Source organism: Grus americana, chromosome 1 (genome assembly GCF_028858705.1).
Source record: "Grus americana isolate bGruAme1 chromosome 1, bGruAme1.mat, whole genome shotgun sequence".
In the NCBI taxonomy this organism is placed as follows: Eukaryota; Metazoa; Chordata; class Aves; order Gruiformes; family Gruidae; genus Grus; species Grus americana.
In genome coordinates this window covers 66,139,333-66,155,652 of record NC_072852.1, presented here as the reverse complement: position 1 = coordinate 66,155,652, position 16,320 = coordinate 66,139,333, and the positions used below count along the sequence as shown (strand labels likewise).

The window sequence follows — 16,320 nt, the reverse complement described above, 5'->3', positions numbered from 1 at the left end:
AGGTACTTAACAAGTGTACTTTGCAGGTTTTATTTGTGAGTGGTAAACAAGTACCCAGCTTATCCACCATAATCAAATGCAATCTGAAGTCCTTTGTCTCAGTCAAAAGAATATGGATTCCAGAAACAAACCAGTAAATAAACTGAACTACTGAGCCATCTGTGCTTCAGTTCTTGTATCAGCATTTTTAAAGACAAGCAAACCTGATACATGAGTTGTTCTGTAGAACAATAATGAACCTACTGTTTCCTAGCTAGAGCTTCTAGAAACTTGTGCTGCAATCCCAGCTTCAGAGATGTGTCGAATGTGCATTATTGAAAAAACTGTTGTTCTCTCCCCCCATATCCTTAACGTAACTAAGACTTGAATGAGAAATAGTAGAAACGACTCACTATTTGCATTAGCAAGTGATGAAACAGGAATGAAGGGACCAGTTTTGCAGCTTCTCTTAGTTCTTATGAAGTCCTATTTGAAAGTTTTGTCCAAAAGCACTCACCTCTTAGTTAAGCAACAGCTCAGAGCAATTGCAGCAACTAGTTCTGACAGAATCAGCTGCGGCAGACAAAGGTATTACTACTTCTAACAAGAGACTCTCTGTCTAGAGTATTACTTTAATTGATGAATGTTAGTGTGCCAAATAAATCATGAACTGAAACAGCTGATGATCAGACACTTTCTAAGCTACCTCTGCTTAGAAAAATTGGTAGAATTTGGAATTAAAGTTAAAATGTTTTAGTTATAGCATCAGGGCTTGTCTATCAGACACAATACAGGGGGGTACAATGGAAAATAAAACCATTTAACCACTAATTCTTAAAGAATCATAGCCAGATCTAATTACTGTATACCTTAAGTTGACATAAAACTAATGTTCACTCTAAAGAGATGTGTTAAGTACTGTATCCATTGAACACAGCACAGTGTCCATTTTCAGAGGCAACACTGAGCTGCCCTAAAAGAGCTTTTCTTCCAGAAGTGATCGGCCAGACTCCATGTTTTAACACTGCTGCATTTTGGTATGATTTGGATGATCCTCACTCTAGGGCTATACTGAACAGAAAATATTCCAGTCCACATGGGTGCCAGATGATTGCTAAACAGCAGACATCAACCATACTTAAACCAGAAATCAAATGAGGTCTCAGTAATTCAGTACTACCCCATCAGCAGACTGACAACAGATGACACTATCAATCATAGAATCATGGAAACATAGAATGGTTTGGGTTGGAAGGGACCTCAAAGATCATCCAGTTCCAATCCCCCTGCCACAGGCAGGGACACCCTCCACTAGACCACGTTGCCCAAAGCCCCATTCAACCTGGCCTTGAACACTTCCAGGGATGGGGCCTCCACAACCTCTCTGGGCAACCTGTTCCAGTGCCTCACCACCCTCACAGTAAAGAATTTCTTTCTAACATCTAATCTAAGTCTACTCTCCCTTCAGCTTAAGGCCATTACCCCTTGTCCTGTCACTACACTCCCTGATAAACAGTCCCTCACCATCTTTCCTGTAGGCCCCCTTCAGGTACTGGTAAGCTGCAATTAGATCTCCCCAGAGCCTTCTCTTCTCCAGGCTGAACAATCCCAACTCTCTCAGCCTGTCCTCATAGGAGAGGTGCTCCAGCCCTCTGATGAACTTCGTGGCCCTCCTCTGGACTCTCTCCAACAGCTCCATGTCTCTCCTGTACTGGGGCCCCCAGAGCTGGATGCAGTACTCCAGGTGGGGTCTCACAAGAGCGGAGTAGAGGGGCAGGATCACCTCCCTCGACCTGCTGGTCACGCCTCTTTTGATGCAGCCCAGGACATGGTTGGCTTTCTGGGCTGCAAGCGCACACTGCCGGCTCATGTTGAGCTTCTCATCAATCAATACCCCCAAGTCCTTCTCCTCAGGGCTGCTTTCAATCCATTCCTCGCCCAGCCTATAGTCGTGCTTGGGATTGCGCCGACCCACGTGCAGGACCTTGCACTTGGCCTTGTTGAACTTCACGCGGTTCGCACGGGCCCGCCTCTCCAGCCTGCCAAGGTCCCTCTGGATGGCATCTCTTCCCTCCAGCGTGTTGACCACACCACACAGCTTGGTGTCGTCAGCAAACTTGCTGCGGGTGCACTCGATCCCACTGTCCATGTCGCCGACAAAGATGTTGAACAGTGCCGGTCCCAGTACCGACCCCTGAGGAACGCCACTCGTCACCGGTCTCCACTTGGACATTGAGCCGTTGACCACAACTCTTGGAGTGCAACCATCCAGCCAATTCCTTATCCACCACATGGTCCATCCATCAAATCCATGTCTCTCCAATTTAGAGACAAGGATGTCATGCGGGACAGTGTCAAATGCCTTGCGCAAGTCCAGGTAGATGACGTCAGTTGCCCTTCCCTTATCCACTGATGCTGTCACCCCATCATAGAAGGCCACCAAATTTGTCAGGCACAATTTGCCCTTAGTGAAGCCGTGTTGGCTGTCACCAATCACCTCCTTGTTTTCCATGTGCCTGAGCATAGTCTCCAGGAGGGTCTGCTCCATAATCTTGCCAGGCATGGAGGTGAGACTGACCGGCCTGTAGTTCCCTGGGTCTTCCTTTTTTCTCTTCTTAAAAATGGGGGTTATGTTTCCCCTTTTCCAGTTGGTGGGAACTTCACCGGACTGCCAGGACTTCTCAAATATGATGGCGAGTGTCCTGGCCACTTCATCCGCCAGTTCCCTCAAGATCCATGGATGCATCTCATCAGGTCCCATGGACTTGTGCACCTTCAGGTTCCTTAGATATTCTCGAACCTGATCTTCTCCTACAGTGGGTGGTTCTGCATTCTCCCAGTCCCTGCCTTTGCCTTCTGTGACCTGGGCAGTGTGGCTCAAGCACTTGCCAGTGAAGACCGAGGCAAAGAAGTCGTTGAGTACCTCAGCCTTCTCCATATCCTGCGTAACCAGGTTGCCTGTCTCATTCCAGAGGGGACCCACATTTTCCCTTGTCCTCCTTTTATCACTAACATACCTATAGAAACTTTTCTTGTTGTCCTTAACATCCCTGGCCAGACTAACTTCTATCAGGGCTTTGGCTTTCCTAACCTGATCCCTGGCTGCTTGGACAGTTCCTCTGTATTCCTCCCAGGCTACCTGTCCTTGCTTCCACCCTCTGTAGGCTTCCTTTTTGTTTGACTTTGCCCAGGACGTCCTTGTTCATCCATGGGGGCCTCTTGGTGTTTTTGCCTGACTTCCTCTTTGTTGGGATGCATCGCTCCTGAGCTTGGAGGAGGTGACCCTTGAATATTAGCCAGCTGTCTTGGGCCTCTCTTCCCTCCAGGACTTTGTCCCATGGTATTCTACCAAGCAGATCCCTGAAGAGGCCGAAGTCTGCTCTCCTGAAGGCCAGGGCAGTGATCTTGCTGTGCACTCTCCTCGCTGCCCTGAGGATCTTCATTTTGTGGTCACTGCAGCCAAGGCTGCCCTTGAGCTTCACATCCCCTACCAGGCCTTCCTTGTTGCTGAGAACATGGTCCAACATGGCACCTCTCCTCGTGGACTCCTCTATCACTTGGAGGAGAAAGTTGTCACCAACACTTCCAGGAACTTCCTGGATTGCTTGTGCTCTGCTGCGTTGTCCCTCCAACAGATGTCGGGGTTGTTGAAGTCACCCATAAGGACCAGGGCTTGTGAGCGTGAGGCTGCTCCTATCTGCCTATAGAGGGCCTCATCCACTCAGTCTCCCTGGACAGGTGGCCTGTAGCAGACCCCTGCTATGATGTCCCCTGCCCCGGCGCTCCCCTTAATCCTGACCCATAAGCTCTTGGTCAGCTCCTCATCCATCCCCAGGCAGAGCTCCATGCACTCCAGCTGGTCACTGACATAGAGGGCAACACCCCCTCCTTGTCTGCCCTGCCTGTCCTTCCTAAAGAGCCTGTACCCTTCCATCCCAACACTCCAGTCATAGGAGCTATCCCGCCACGTCTCTGTAATGCCAATAAGGTCATAGCCTTGCAAGCGTGCACGTCTCCAACTCCTCTTGTTTATTCCCCATGCTACATGCGTTCGTGTAGAGGCATTTCAGTTGTGCCCCCGATGAGGGTGACTTACTGGCTGGAGTGGCTGGAACTCTTTTGATGTATCTTCCCAGTGTTTCCCTGTTGGTTCCCATTGCATCTGGAGTCCCTGGCTCATCTCCTCTAGGCTTGAAGTGTGCTGCCGTGCATCCAGCACGTCTCTGAGCAATAGGCTGAGGGCCCTCACCAGCAACCTGTCCCTCCAACCTGAGCATGTCATCCCACAACATGTCGCAGGCAAGCCTGATGTCATCCCCCTCCCGCTTCAAGCCTAGTTTAAAGCTCTGTCAATGAGCCCTGCTAGTTCCTGGGCAAAGATCCTCTTCCCCCTTTGAGAGAGGTAAATCCCATCAGAGTTCATCAAGCCTGAAAAAGGATTTGTTTATCAAAACAGAGACAATCTCCTACAAAACATCTGTTCACATAGTTTCACACAAACTCAATCTTAACATGTCAGATCATCTAGTCATGGAATTCTGACAGCAAATTTGGACAGATAAAAAATACACTGTATCATGCTTTACTTCCTTGGCACCACTAAGTTTGGATTAAAAGTAAAATATTAAATTCAAGACAGACCAATCCAAAGGTTTAGTAATAGGATTCAGGCTATTTCTATTGTTAGATCATTGCTCCAAAAGCTAACCAGCTGAGTGCATAATAAAATCCATTATCATCCAATTTGCACTTAGTCATTAGTTCTGAATTGAAGTATTTTCAGTTACTCCAAGAGCCCCAGCATCGACATCTGTATTAAAATCCTCAGTACATGTTGTCCAAGGAATGCACAGGAAGTAACTGTTTTCCTTCTGGGAGGAGTGTAGGCACCAGCTATCAGGTTTCACTTTCAATTGATGCCAGCTTGATATTTTGACTTCTGTGCGTGCTCTAAAAACTAATAATTTAAAAACCCCCATACACAATAATAAACGTGACTTCTCGAAGTTAAGGCAGTACTCCATCATGAAGATATGAGAGGATGAACAGGAAGATGAGTAAATCTTCCAAAAATTGCTGCTATGTGTAAAGAAATGCTGAATTTAAATGTTATAAATGGGGCTTAGCATCATAAGCATGACTTCTCTAGAATCTGAACTAGGTATATGTCCAAGGCAAGATCAAATGTTCTATCAAACTCAAAACAATGAAGCTTACCCTCTAAATAAGTTTTCAAGTAAGATTAACAGGCATTATTTTCATGTGCACATTGAGTTTACATTTTCTTCACACAGCAATGCATAAGAAGATATGAAGTATCAAAAGCAGTATTAATGAGTTCTAGAAATTTTGTGCCTTAATGCAGATTTTTGTTGACATGCTGAAGCAGTTAATGATTGGAATCATGCAAAAACAAAACCTGGAAATAGAAAAACTTGATCAGAAAAGCTATTTTTAAATCCATAAAATAAGTGCTGCTTTCTAAGCAGTATATACTTAAAAAACATATGCATTAACATCCACAGAATGGCTCTGTAAACCAATTATATACACTTGGAGTACTCAGCTTCACTGTAATACTTCGAATTAAAACTTACCAATATTGATATTGCACTTTTATAATTCAAATAATCCATCTATAAAAGTTAAGCTATTTTCTCCAGATTCACTAAAAATTGCTTTTGAAAATGCATCAGTAAATACATTATACTAGCTTGTCACAAGAACTGGACTAAAGACTGTATTTCATGTTTATACTCTAATTGAAGGAATATACTTTTAAATTAAGTGCATTTACTGTTACTATATCCAAGATAAATTTAAGTAACAGATAATTAATCCTTTATTACAGGCCAAATTCAAGTTTTGTAAACCATGTTAAACATCCATCCCTTTACCCAAGGAAGAGTTAATACTTCTATTGAAGTTACTGAGAAGTCAGCAATCCAAGAAATAAATATTATCCCCAACGCATCACTTGAATACAAAGGATCCTGCAAAATTTTTTATACAGTGCATACACAGAAATGCAGATCTCACCTCACAGGAACACTCCTAACCCATCTTTTTTTTTTTTTTTTTTTTTTTTTTTTTTAATACAAGGACTTGACACTTCCTCTTCCCAATTGATTTACCCGAATCGAGTATTGGAAGTGTTTTTGAACAAACATAAAAATCCTTTTTAACCATTTATTGCCTAAGCTATTTACATTCATAGCATCATTACCAAATCAGTTTAGAAGAAAGATGCTGATGGTAACTGCTCTATGGACAGCTCTATCTTTTGTCTCAAATGGCCTTCCAGCTCATCTTTCCTCCTTGAAACTAATCACTAATTTATAGGCCACAAGTGTTTTAAAAAGCAAGTTCATAAATTACTGTAGTTTGGAGAAAGAAAGTATCAGTAATTCAGTAGCAGTTATCAAGACTTCATCTTGGCTCACAAGAAACGTTGAGCACACAATTTGGTTTTATAAACTGACTTCATAATTAGATACACAATATTCTTTGAACTTTGGCTGGAAGTATGACAGACAAATCTCCAGAATACCTTTCTAGTGATGTTTTGGTCTGTTCGGCTTATTAACCACTGCATGCAATTACTCTATTTGATTTTCAAAGTGTAGCTGAAGGCTAAGTGAAATGATTTCACTGTTTCCCTTTTGGCCTGTAACCAGTGAGGAAGGCAGCAATGTATATAAGCAAAGACAAAAAAATCTAGACAATACTCTAATTCTTGTTGCAGCAAGAAAGTTACAAAAATTCTTTCTTTGCAGAAATGCAATAAACCTTGGCATATTATGTATCTGTACTGAACTACAGAATTACATTTCATACGAAAGACTAAAAGACCGTAAAAACAGGCAAAGTGCTAAAAAGCACTAAAACTCAAGTCCCCCAAGCTACTTCAAAGCCATATTCACACATATATGCATTATCAGCTTGCAAGACCATATTTCTCTTTCCCTTCCTACTCTGCCATTATGATTTCAACTGCTTTCAGGATAACATCGTTATTTACTGTCCTTTTCTTTAAAAGAAAAAAAAACATACCAAAAAACCCAAAACACACACAAGTACATTCCAGTCAAACTGAGAAATAAGACAAGAACTGTAGCTTGTTCAATAGGACTTATTAATACTGATTACTTTCCAATTCATAGAGCTACAGATCTTCACTGCATGACAGGGCACCACAGATACTAGTCCCTTAAACACTTAAAGGAAACTATTGTTTCCCTCCCAGTCTCTGGCATGTGACTGCCGAATTTGCCACTGGTGATCGCAATCAACATAGGCTTTAGCATCAATTTGCAGCAAAAAGAGCCAAAAGCATATCCAGCATCCAATAAAAATTTCAAACTCTTTAATATGAGCAGTGCTAATTTGTACCTACCCATCCTCATAAAGGTCTAGAGCAGAAAAACATCTAATTGTTCAAAACAGCTGAAACTGCAACTTTAAGAAAAATAATTGTTATATAACAGACTGGCCACTTATCAGCGCTTATTAATTCCAGTTAATGCTTTTGTTTGTCCTAGTAATAGGAGATCTATCTACACAAGTGACAACTGCCTCTTTCCACAGAATGGTATTGGCAGGTAAATACAACATTAAAGGTGAAGGGTGTTTTGTTTTGTTGTGGTTTTTTTTTTTCTTAGTGGGGGCAGCAAAGGAAGAAAAGCTTAGAATAATTTAATACAAATCTTCACTTTCAGAAGTGTGCAAATTAGTAGTAACGTTGTTCACACTTTTGTCTGGATGCATATTCAGAAGCTCAACCAACCATAAAAAGTATAAAGACATAAAAAAACCTGCAAAGAATACTCAGCTAGGGATGCATATAAAAAATGAGTATGTGACTTAAGCAATACAATGTTATAAATCCCCGGCTTTGTATATCTTTCCTAAATTTCCTCTTATGACTTTTCATCTACACCTTAAAGTGCCTTTCAGTCTCAAAAATTCTTGGACTTGAGAATCCAAGTCTATGTTCTGCTTAAACTTGGGTAGAATATTTGACCTTCAAGTCCTGATACCCTAACAGCTAAGCATATGTTCCTTGAGAATAAGCATATAGAAGTTGTTTGGTCTATTGTGACCTGTCCAGGAGGTTCCTTATTTATGCATTTTGACACTGCTATAAGATCTATTCATCCAGTATTTTTACTTATGTGGCCTGCATGACTCACCAATTCCACGGTACCCAAGTCAACATTCAATGCATAACCTTCACAACTAACACAACTTTCCACATATTATTCCAAATGGAGACAGAATACAAATGACTGCAGAACTGTTCTCTTGGACTTTTAGAAAGCTTAGCTCATCTTCTGTATGCCCTCCTGTTGACACAAAAATTAACTGAATGGGAAGACAAGAGCTAAGCTTGAGAAACAAGGATTTACTAAAGATAAAACTGACACAAGGGAAAACTGAGGTTAGAATAAGGCAGGGCAGGAAGAAAGGGAGCTGTACTAGAAGTAAATATATTCCTCACACCACTGAATTCTCTGCCTGTTATTCATAACCTATTCCTAACTTCGTACTGTTGCACTTAGTAACGTATATGCTAAAGACCACAAACTCAGACAAAACAGGATATATCCACAGCAGAGATAAAATTCACTTTCAATTTAGGGTATGGAATACATTAGTAAAACTTTCAGCAACAAAAGCGTAAATTCAATATCTTATTAAAATCTGATTTTGATCACTTTTTTGCAGCAAACACCAATTAGCCACAGGACAAGTCAGCATAATAACAGGTCCAAACAGAAACAAATAAGGAAGTACTTTATTTTTTATTTAAGCATAAAAAAGTTAAACATGAGTCACATACTTAAGCAATCTCTTAAAGCCACCAAGAGTTTCAGAGCACAGAAGCCAACTGAACGAACAAAACGATCATAGACCTGACATCGACATCTCAGAACGATACTACTATATTTAGCAGTTCCAGATTCATGATCAGTCTTATCATGAACTCCATTTACATTTCAGATGAAAATGGCTTCAGAATCAGTTAAATTTCTCCTTTTTGTGAAGGTACAGATGTAAGAATTCTAGGATGTTTATTCAGTCAGCAAGTGCTACATTCTACCACAATGCCAAGTTTACAAGTGAGTTTGTTACTTCATGCCATTTCTATAAACTACTTAAAGAACTGATGCACAAACCATTAATATTTGGGAGCAATTCTTTGCCATATGTCCTCAGACTCTTTCAGATCAGACTGGGGAAATTTATTAGCCATCCTGAAAAGGTGTTTTTCATCAACCTCATATATCCTATTATAGCCGCTACTAAAAAGTAGCTGCCATGCTGTGTTCTTCTGAAAGTTTTTCTAGTACATTCATGGCATTTTAGTTAAGAGTAACACTACCATGAATGCAGAACCTGCTAACAGCAGGTTACAGTAGCAAGCAACTGTCTTGTTTCATGAAAGAACGGTTTAGGTCATCATGTTCCAATTTACAAAATGTAAATCGACCACCAAGTTTAAGTAGAACTAAGCAGTAAAACTGTATCTTTAGCAATCACACTCCAGCATGCTCAACAGTAATCAAGAGGGAAAACAACAGAAGGCCTAGAATACTCCAGATAAAGAAAACCCCACGTAGTACAAGTATTGGCATAACACCAAGGAGTTACAACACAGAGATATCCAAGAGGGTCCACAGGGGATAAACTCAATCCAGCAGCTCCCAGCCCTGATATGCTCTGGACAAACTACTGAGCTATACTTACACTGCACTGTAATCCAGCAAGGCTTTCAGACTCCCTACACTTAAGAGCAAGAAAACTGTTTCCAAACCAGAGGCAATCCAGATATCACTGTAGCCATAAAATGAAGTGCACTTTGGAATTCAACATAGTGAGACAAGGTGAATTTCAGTATATCCACGGTATGGTTAATCTGTAACTCAAGTAATCCACCCATATATAATAACCATTTAAGTGTTCATTTTCATTTAGCTTGTTCCTGAAGGAGTAGAATGCATTTCAAGAGACACTCAATAGATGTTAGTTAAAAGCTATTTCTCCATCCTAATCATTCTTCTCGCAGATATATTTAAGTCTCTTCTCTTTTTCACAATGCTTAGACCTTAATTATATCCCTGACTACTACCTCTTTTTTCAAAAAGGTATTTTTAAACAATGTTTTTGTTGTGGTCTCTCCAGTTAATTTTGCAGTAGTCAAGTTTTCCACATTTCTCAAGACATGTATTCAAACATCATATCCCAAAGAACTGCAAGACTGTTTGTAGTATCACAATTTTGTGAAGTGTGCATAAGTAGTTGCTGTTTTCCAACTGAGTTATTGAAGGTCCTCTAGGGGTTTGGTTTTGGTTGTTTGTCTTGTTATTTAAAAAAAAAAAAAAAACAAGACTTCTCACCAGAAATGCCTACTAGGCAAGCACAGCATATACATACTTCCTAAAAACATTTGTTTCACAGCCTACCATCACTTCAACCTCCCAGTCCTCTCAGTAAAAATCTGGTGCTTCCAGTTTGGTTGACTGTCCTGTCTTCTCACAGTATTAGGTTAGTTGATTTACCAAACATAACTGTAAGCAGTGGTATGTTTAAGAAGCAATGAAGTAGGAGATTACAGCAGCTCATAAAGTGAGGAATTCTCAGTTAAACTATGGGAGATGAAATTACTTTAGAACAAACATTTATTCTAACTTGTTTCTTACAAATCTAAGTTTATCTTGCCAAAAACATTGTACCTAGTGACTGAACAGGAATTATATTTCGCCTGAGAAATCTACTGCTGGTTGATAGAGAAGTCTTTTTAAGCAATTGTACAGCTTATCTCATTCCACTGGGGAAGGAGGATAAAGAAACAGAAAAAGAGCAAATGCCATCCACACTTTAAGAATTTCTGCAGGCTTAAGATACCCTGCTCTTGTAGCTAGTACTTTTTAACCCCCGTTCCCTCCCTTGAGGGAAGCAAATTTCTCTAATCTGCGTGGGTCCTTCTCACCCATTTAACTGCATATTTGATTCATCTGTTCCCATGAAAGCTTCTGCTTTCTTCTGGAATTTTAAAAATTTGAGTGGATGTATGTGGGAAGAGTGCAGAATTCCTTCAATTCCTGCAAAGACACCTCTGAAGCCAACATATGCTGGCTATATTCAAAAGGATGAGATCAAAAAAGCAAACAGTAAAAACTACTTTTTAACCTAGTCGTCATAAAAATAGATGACACCATACTTAACTGCTAGCATAACACACTAACTACAGTACTTCAGTAGAAATTAACATTTACCATAAAGAAAAAGTTGACATGATTACAAGTCAAGAAATATAAAGACTAATGAGATGTTTCTTAAAAAAAAGAAAGTCGTCTTACAGGACTAGTCAAACTATACAAATAATCTTTCACATTTTTATCAAGTAGAAGCCAACAATATCTTCCAAATGCACAGACTGGCAGCACTAAGATCTCTTTTGCTAAGCAACAAAGCAGTATCATTTGGTCTTTGCCTGTTTCATTGCCACCCCTCAGAACTACTGTTTCTGTGAAAGATTCTTTCTGAAGAAAGTATCTTTAGGAGAATGCATAATCGCTTTACACAGAAATACACAAAATGCAAATGGAGACTCTTCCTTCCGCCTCTGTATGCTTTCTTTGTCCAAGAACTGTTGAAGTGGCAGAAACTTTCTCTACTTAAAGATAAACTATGTCATCAAAAAGAAAGGCTTTCACATTATACTTTAAGTTTCACCTGCTGTTTGAATCCAAGTCTGAGAGCCATTAAGCTACCTTCTTCTTGGTACCTACTAATGAAATCTGAGATAAAAAGAAGAAAAGAGATACTAATGACTCCAAAGACAGAACCTCCACAGCTTATTACACACAAGTGAAAAAAAGCCATGACTGATTATCAGAGTTCAACTCTTACAGCCTCACTGATTACATCCCACTTATACTATTATTTTTAAAGTGCCCAGGGTCATCTAGTTAGCATTTCAAGCCCTGCCATTCAGATATTAAACAAAATCAGAGGTCAAACCCTTTATATTGCAATTGGCAGGAAAACCACAAGATTATAGTTAAAAGCTGTATTGTTTCCAATCAACTAATGAGGAAACAAGACTAGAACAAAAAACAAAACAAATGAAGCTGGAAAACAAAAGTTTCAGGAAGACAGACATGAAAGAATTTTATGAAGATACAGACTGTAAGATATAGAAGACTGACTCCCACATTACAGGGAGAGGAAATTTCTACTACTGCAAAGTTTATATAAGTAAAATTCCTGAACATTAAATCATACTTAGAACAGGAAAGTAGCAGGGAGCAGAAGCCGTATAACTGATAAAGACAGACAGTCAAAAGAGAATGTGCAGCAGAGAAAAGATACTTTTTCTGAGAACTGTAACTATCAAAACATTATTTGCCCTCACATGTTTCGTTAATTTAGGAACCAAGAATGTGAAGTTCCAACTGAGGCTTCTCCTACAGTCAGAGGATTTATAGAGTTCTCTTGCCCCTCCTCAATGCATATTTCCTGTTGCGCACTAAAACATAAGCTCATTCTTGTACTCTTTTCTTCCCTGAAGGTACCTCCCTCCACTTCATTTAGTATCACAAAACCCACCAGCATCTACCTGTATCCCTGTAACACTTACCAAAAATTAGCTAATATCAGAAAAACATTAGGAAGAGGGTCAGTCAAAACTGATTTCCACAGGAAACTGAGCTAAGAGTTTACTAGCTCACAATCTGTCAGGCAAACATAATGGACTGAAAAGAAAACATCAGACCTCTTGTGTTACTGGCAAGTAGGATGCTTAACAGCTGATGACAGAAAGCATATTTGCAAGTGGGGGAAAGATTAGGTCACAAATAAGCAGAAGATTCGCATAGTTTATTCACCTTCTACATTAGAAGCAGTTCTAAAATGTAAGATTGTTCAAGAGTTGTAGACTTCTTTTACTGTAATCATCTAACCACAGACAGTATCTCTCTTTTAAAGACTTCTACCTCATCAGTGCAGTTAGATTTGCACTATTGCATTGTGCTCTATGTCACTATTTGATTTTGAGTTGAAGCAGAGGAAGAGTGATCACATAAATCCATTTGCTACGTGAGTTGTAGCACCGTGCAGGAAGGGTGAGAATATAAAAAAAAGCTTTGTAATTAGTTCTGCAGTGATTTTGTAGACATAAACTCACTCAAGATGGTTACTGACAAAGTTTTCGCTTCAGCAATAGATACGCAAAGGTCCATTAATCAATCACTAGTGTGCAGTGAGTTCTCCCTCTCTCTATATATGGAATTCCTGTAAAAACTGTAACAAGAATCCAAATCCGCTGCTGAAATAGTCCAGAGGCCCCCAAAGCTGAGAATAAATAAGACATCAATGTAGTATCCAACTTTATTACATAGACATGGGTACATGACCATTAACAAATAGGTGAAGTGGGATAATTATATTGTTCCCAATTATAACTTCCAGCACTTTCAGGCAGAGCAGAGGACGTGAGTGCACAGCCACTTTGATGCCAAGTCCAGTAGCTTAGCTGAATCTGTCAGAGAAGACTATTCAAGCTAAGCTGTTGGACTTTGTACTAAACCAGCTGGAAGTACTCGCACACATTTCTTTTTGCCAAGAGCACTACAAGTTTGGGTAACTTTCAACCAAAGTTGACAGCTGGAATAGGAAGAACTTATCAGAGCAAGAAGTCATCACAGCAAGATATGTCAGCATGTGTTAAGCTCCCAAAGACAATCCTTAACTTGTTCAGAGATCTAAGTAATTATAGCTAAATTACATGTAAACCTCTGCTCTGATGTAACAGTTTCCAGACAATATTCCTGAATACTAAGGATTCACCGAAGCAGCATCTTACCCTTATGTACATTCATTCCATTTTGCCACAAACCTCACTGACAACTGAAGGCAAATGAGGACAGAATCCAGCCTCCAAATACTCTAAAGTACCTGAAGACTTTTCACCCATTACACAGGTATCTACTGTTCCTGTAGCACTCGCCCTAACTAGATATCAAAACACTCCACAGAAGGTTAATGAATTAAGCCTCAACACACCCGGTAGCTTAGCATCACCCTATTAAGGATGAGCCCTGAGGCACAGAGAGGAAGGATAACCAAACCGAGGCCATAGATACATAAGATCAGCGAGGCAGGACTACGATACTGTCTGTCAATCCAGAAAGTTTCACGTACTGACATACAACAGCTTCACTAGCATACACAAGGGTCGACTGGGGGGCAGGAGCAGGGAGGCGGGTGAGAAAAGGAGGAAGCCCAGGAACCGAGAGGGCCGCGAGGAGGGGGAGGGGAAGCGCGCCCTACCCCCTGGACCCTCACCACCACTCAAAGTTCCCAAAGAGCCTGTCCCCAGGCAGGCCGCTATCGCTGCCAATCCTCCAGCCCCATCCGGCCGACCCCCGAAGGAGGGCCCTGAAGGCTCCGAGCACATCCCTCCCTCCTCAGCCCACAGCGCCGCCTCGCCCACCCCAGGCCCTCACCGCCGCCGCCTCCTACCTTGGCCACATAGTCCTTCACCTCATCCAAGTCTCCATTTTTGAGGGCCCACATGAATTCCTTGTCAGACATCGCGGCTGCCTAACAGAGACAGGCGGGCGAGCGAGGCAGCACCTCCACGGAGCGAAGGCGGCGGCGCGGAGGGCAGGAGCCCCTCCCCCGGTTGGCGGCCGCTCGCTGCCTGCCGGCGGACGGGCCAACGGAGAAGCGGCCGCGCGAGCGGTTGGGCCGGGCGGGGCCACGAGCCGGCGGCAGTTAGGGCGGTTGGGGCTCGGCGCCGCAGAGCGAGGCCGGGCACGCGTGTAGAGGGAAGCACGGGAGAATCCGCCTGACTGAAGGGAAAAGCGGTTTACTTGCGCGCGGCTCTTCCGCTTCCGGTTTCCATTCGGCTCCCCTCCCCCGCCCCCCGCGGTCCCCTACCCACCCCACCGAAACACCCACGCGGGAGAGGGGGCCGCGGGGCGCATGCGCCGCCCACAGAGTGCCGCCGAACTCACTTTGCGCATGCGCACAGTGTAAGCGTCCCCCTGTTCCCGGAGATACCGCGGGGCGGCGGGATGACGGCTCCGGGGGGGGGGGGGAGGGAAGCGGCGCGGCGCATGCGCTTTAAGTTCCCGCGGCCTCGCCCCGCCGGCGGTCCCGCCCCTGGCTGCACGAGGGTTGCCATGGTGCCGCGGCCTGCGCCGGGTTCCGCCAGCCGGCTCGCCGGCGGGGCGGCTGGGCCTGCGGCGGGCTGGGCGGTGAGCCCTGTGAAACTCAGCCTTACGCGTACCTCACCCTGTGCCTGGGACCCAGCGGGAAATGTGCGTGGGGCGTTGCGTGTCTGCCCGGTACGCTGCGGCGTGCCGGGGGTGCAGCAGGCCGCGCTGGGCTGCGGGGGGCGGCGGGCCGCTGGCTCCTGCCTCCAAACCGGCTGAGGAACTGCGTGTTAAGTATCTGTTCCCACTGAGGAACTAAGTGTCTAAATAGCTGTTCTACACAACCCGAGGCACTGAACATGCTGTGAATAATTATCATAATACTTCCAAAACATGAGCGAGGAGACATAAAAGGAAATATGTGATAATTAATTAATATGTTGGCACTCGGTGGTTGCATCTGTTTTTCAAAACCACATGTTTTGCGTATGGAACACGCAGCCTGTTGTGTGAATCATGCTTGACTGCTAACAGGCAGCCGCTCTTCCGAACCCCCTCTGGCAACCGTCATCCTGGGCACCCTTAGAGCTAGAGCTGCTCTGCTGTGACTGTACCCAGGCTGACAACAGTGTGGAAATGTACAGATACTGTTTAAGGGTAGCAGTGCTCTTATTAATGAGAAGGAGGGGGCACTCCACCATACAGCCAAAGAAAATTTGTAAAGGGGTGGTGGTGGTGCCATACAGCTTGTGATTTTTCTGTGTTTTCTTTGTATTTCTGAACCACAGAAATGTGAAATATGTAGGGCTTTGCAGATTTTTGTCAGGGATTAAACAGTATTTAATTGAAATAGGTAGAATGTTACCTGCAAGGAAATAAAAATCTATACCCTTTCAAGTTGACTTAATTACAGATTTTACTTCTAAACTGAGAAGTTTTGGAACACATTATTTTGTTCTTGTGCCTTTTCTCAATGTCATTAAAGAAAAAGAAAACAAAAAACTGTGAAACACAAACTGTCAAGTGCCCTTACATTGCTTTGTAAATGATCCCAGTACATGCATAAATACATTTTTTTCAGTGCTTAATTTTCAGTCTGCAGAAATGGTAAGCAAGTTTGGATTTTTTTAATAAGCTAAATCTAATTTCTTTTTTAGGAAGACCAAATAATCCT

General features: G+C 42.5%; 1 protein-coding gene across 1 annotated transcript in view; it reads right to left on the bottom strand.

Moving 5' to 3' along the window:
- MTPN (myotrophin) overlaps window positions 1-15,003 on the bottom strand; it is a 46,080-nt gene extending 31,077 nt beyond the window's left edge. The window contains exon 1 of the mRNA XM_054849102.1: window positions 14,509-15,003. Within this exon, the coding sequence (XP_054705077.1) occupies window positions 14,509-14,580 (72 nt within the window). The 5' untranslated portion in view covers window positions 14,581-15,003. The remainder of the gene's footprint in view (window positions 1-14,508) is intronic.
- Window positions 15,004-16,320: the final 1,317 nt, after the last annotated feature.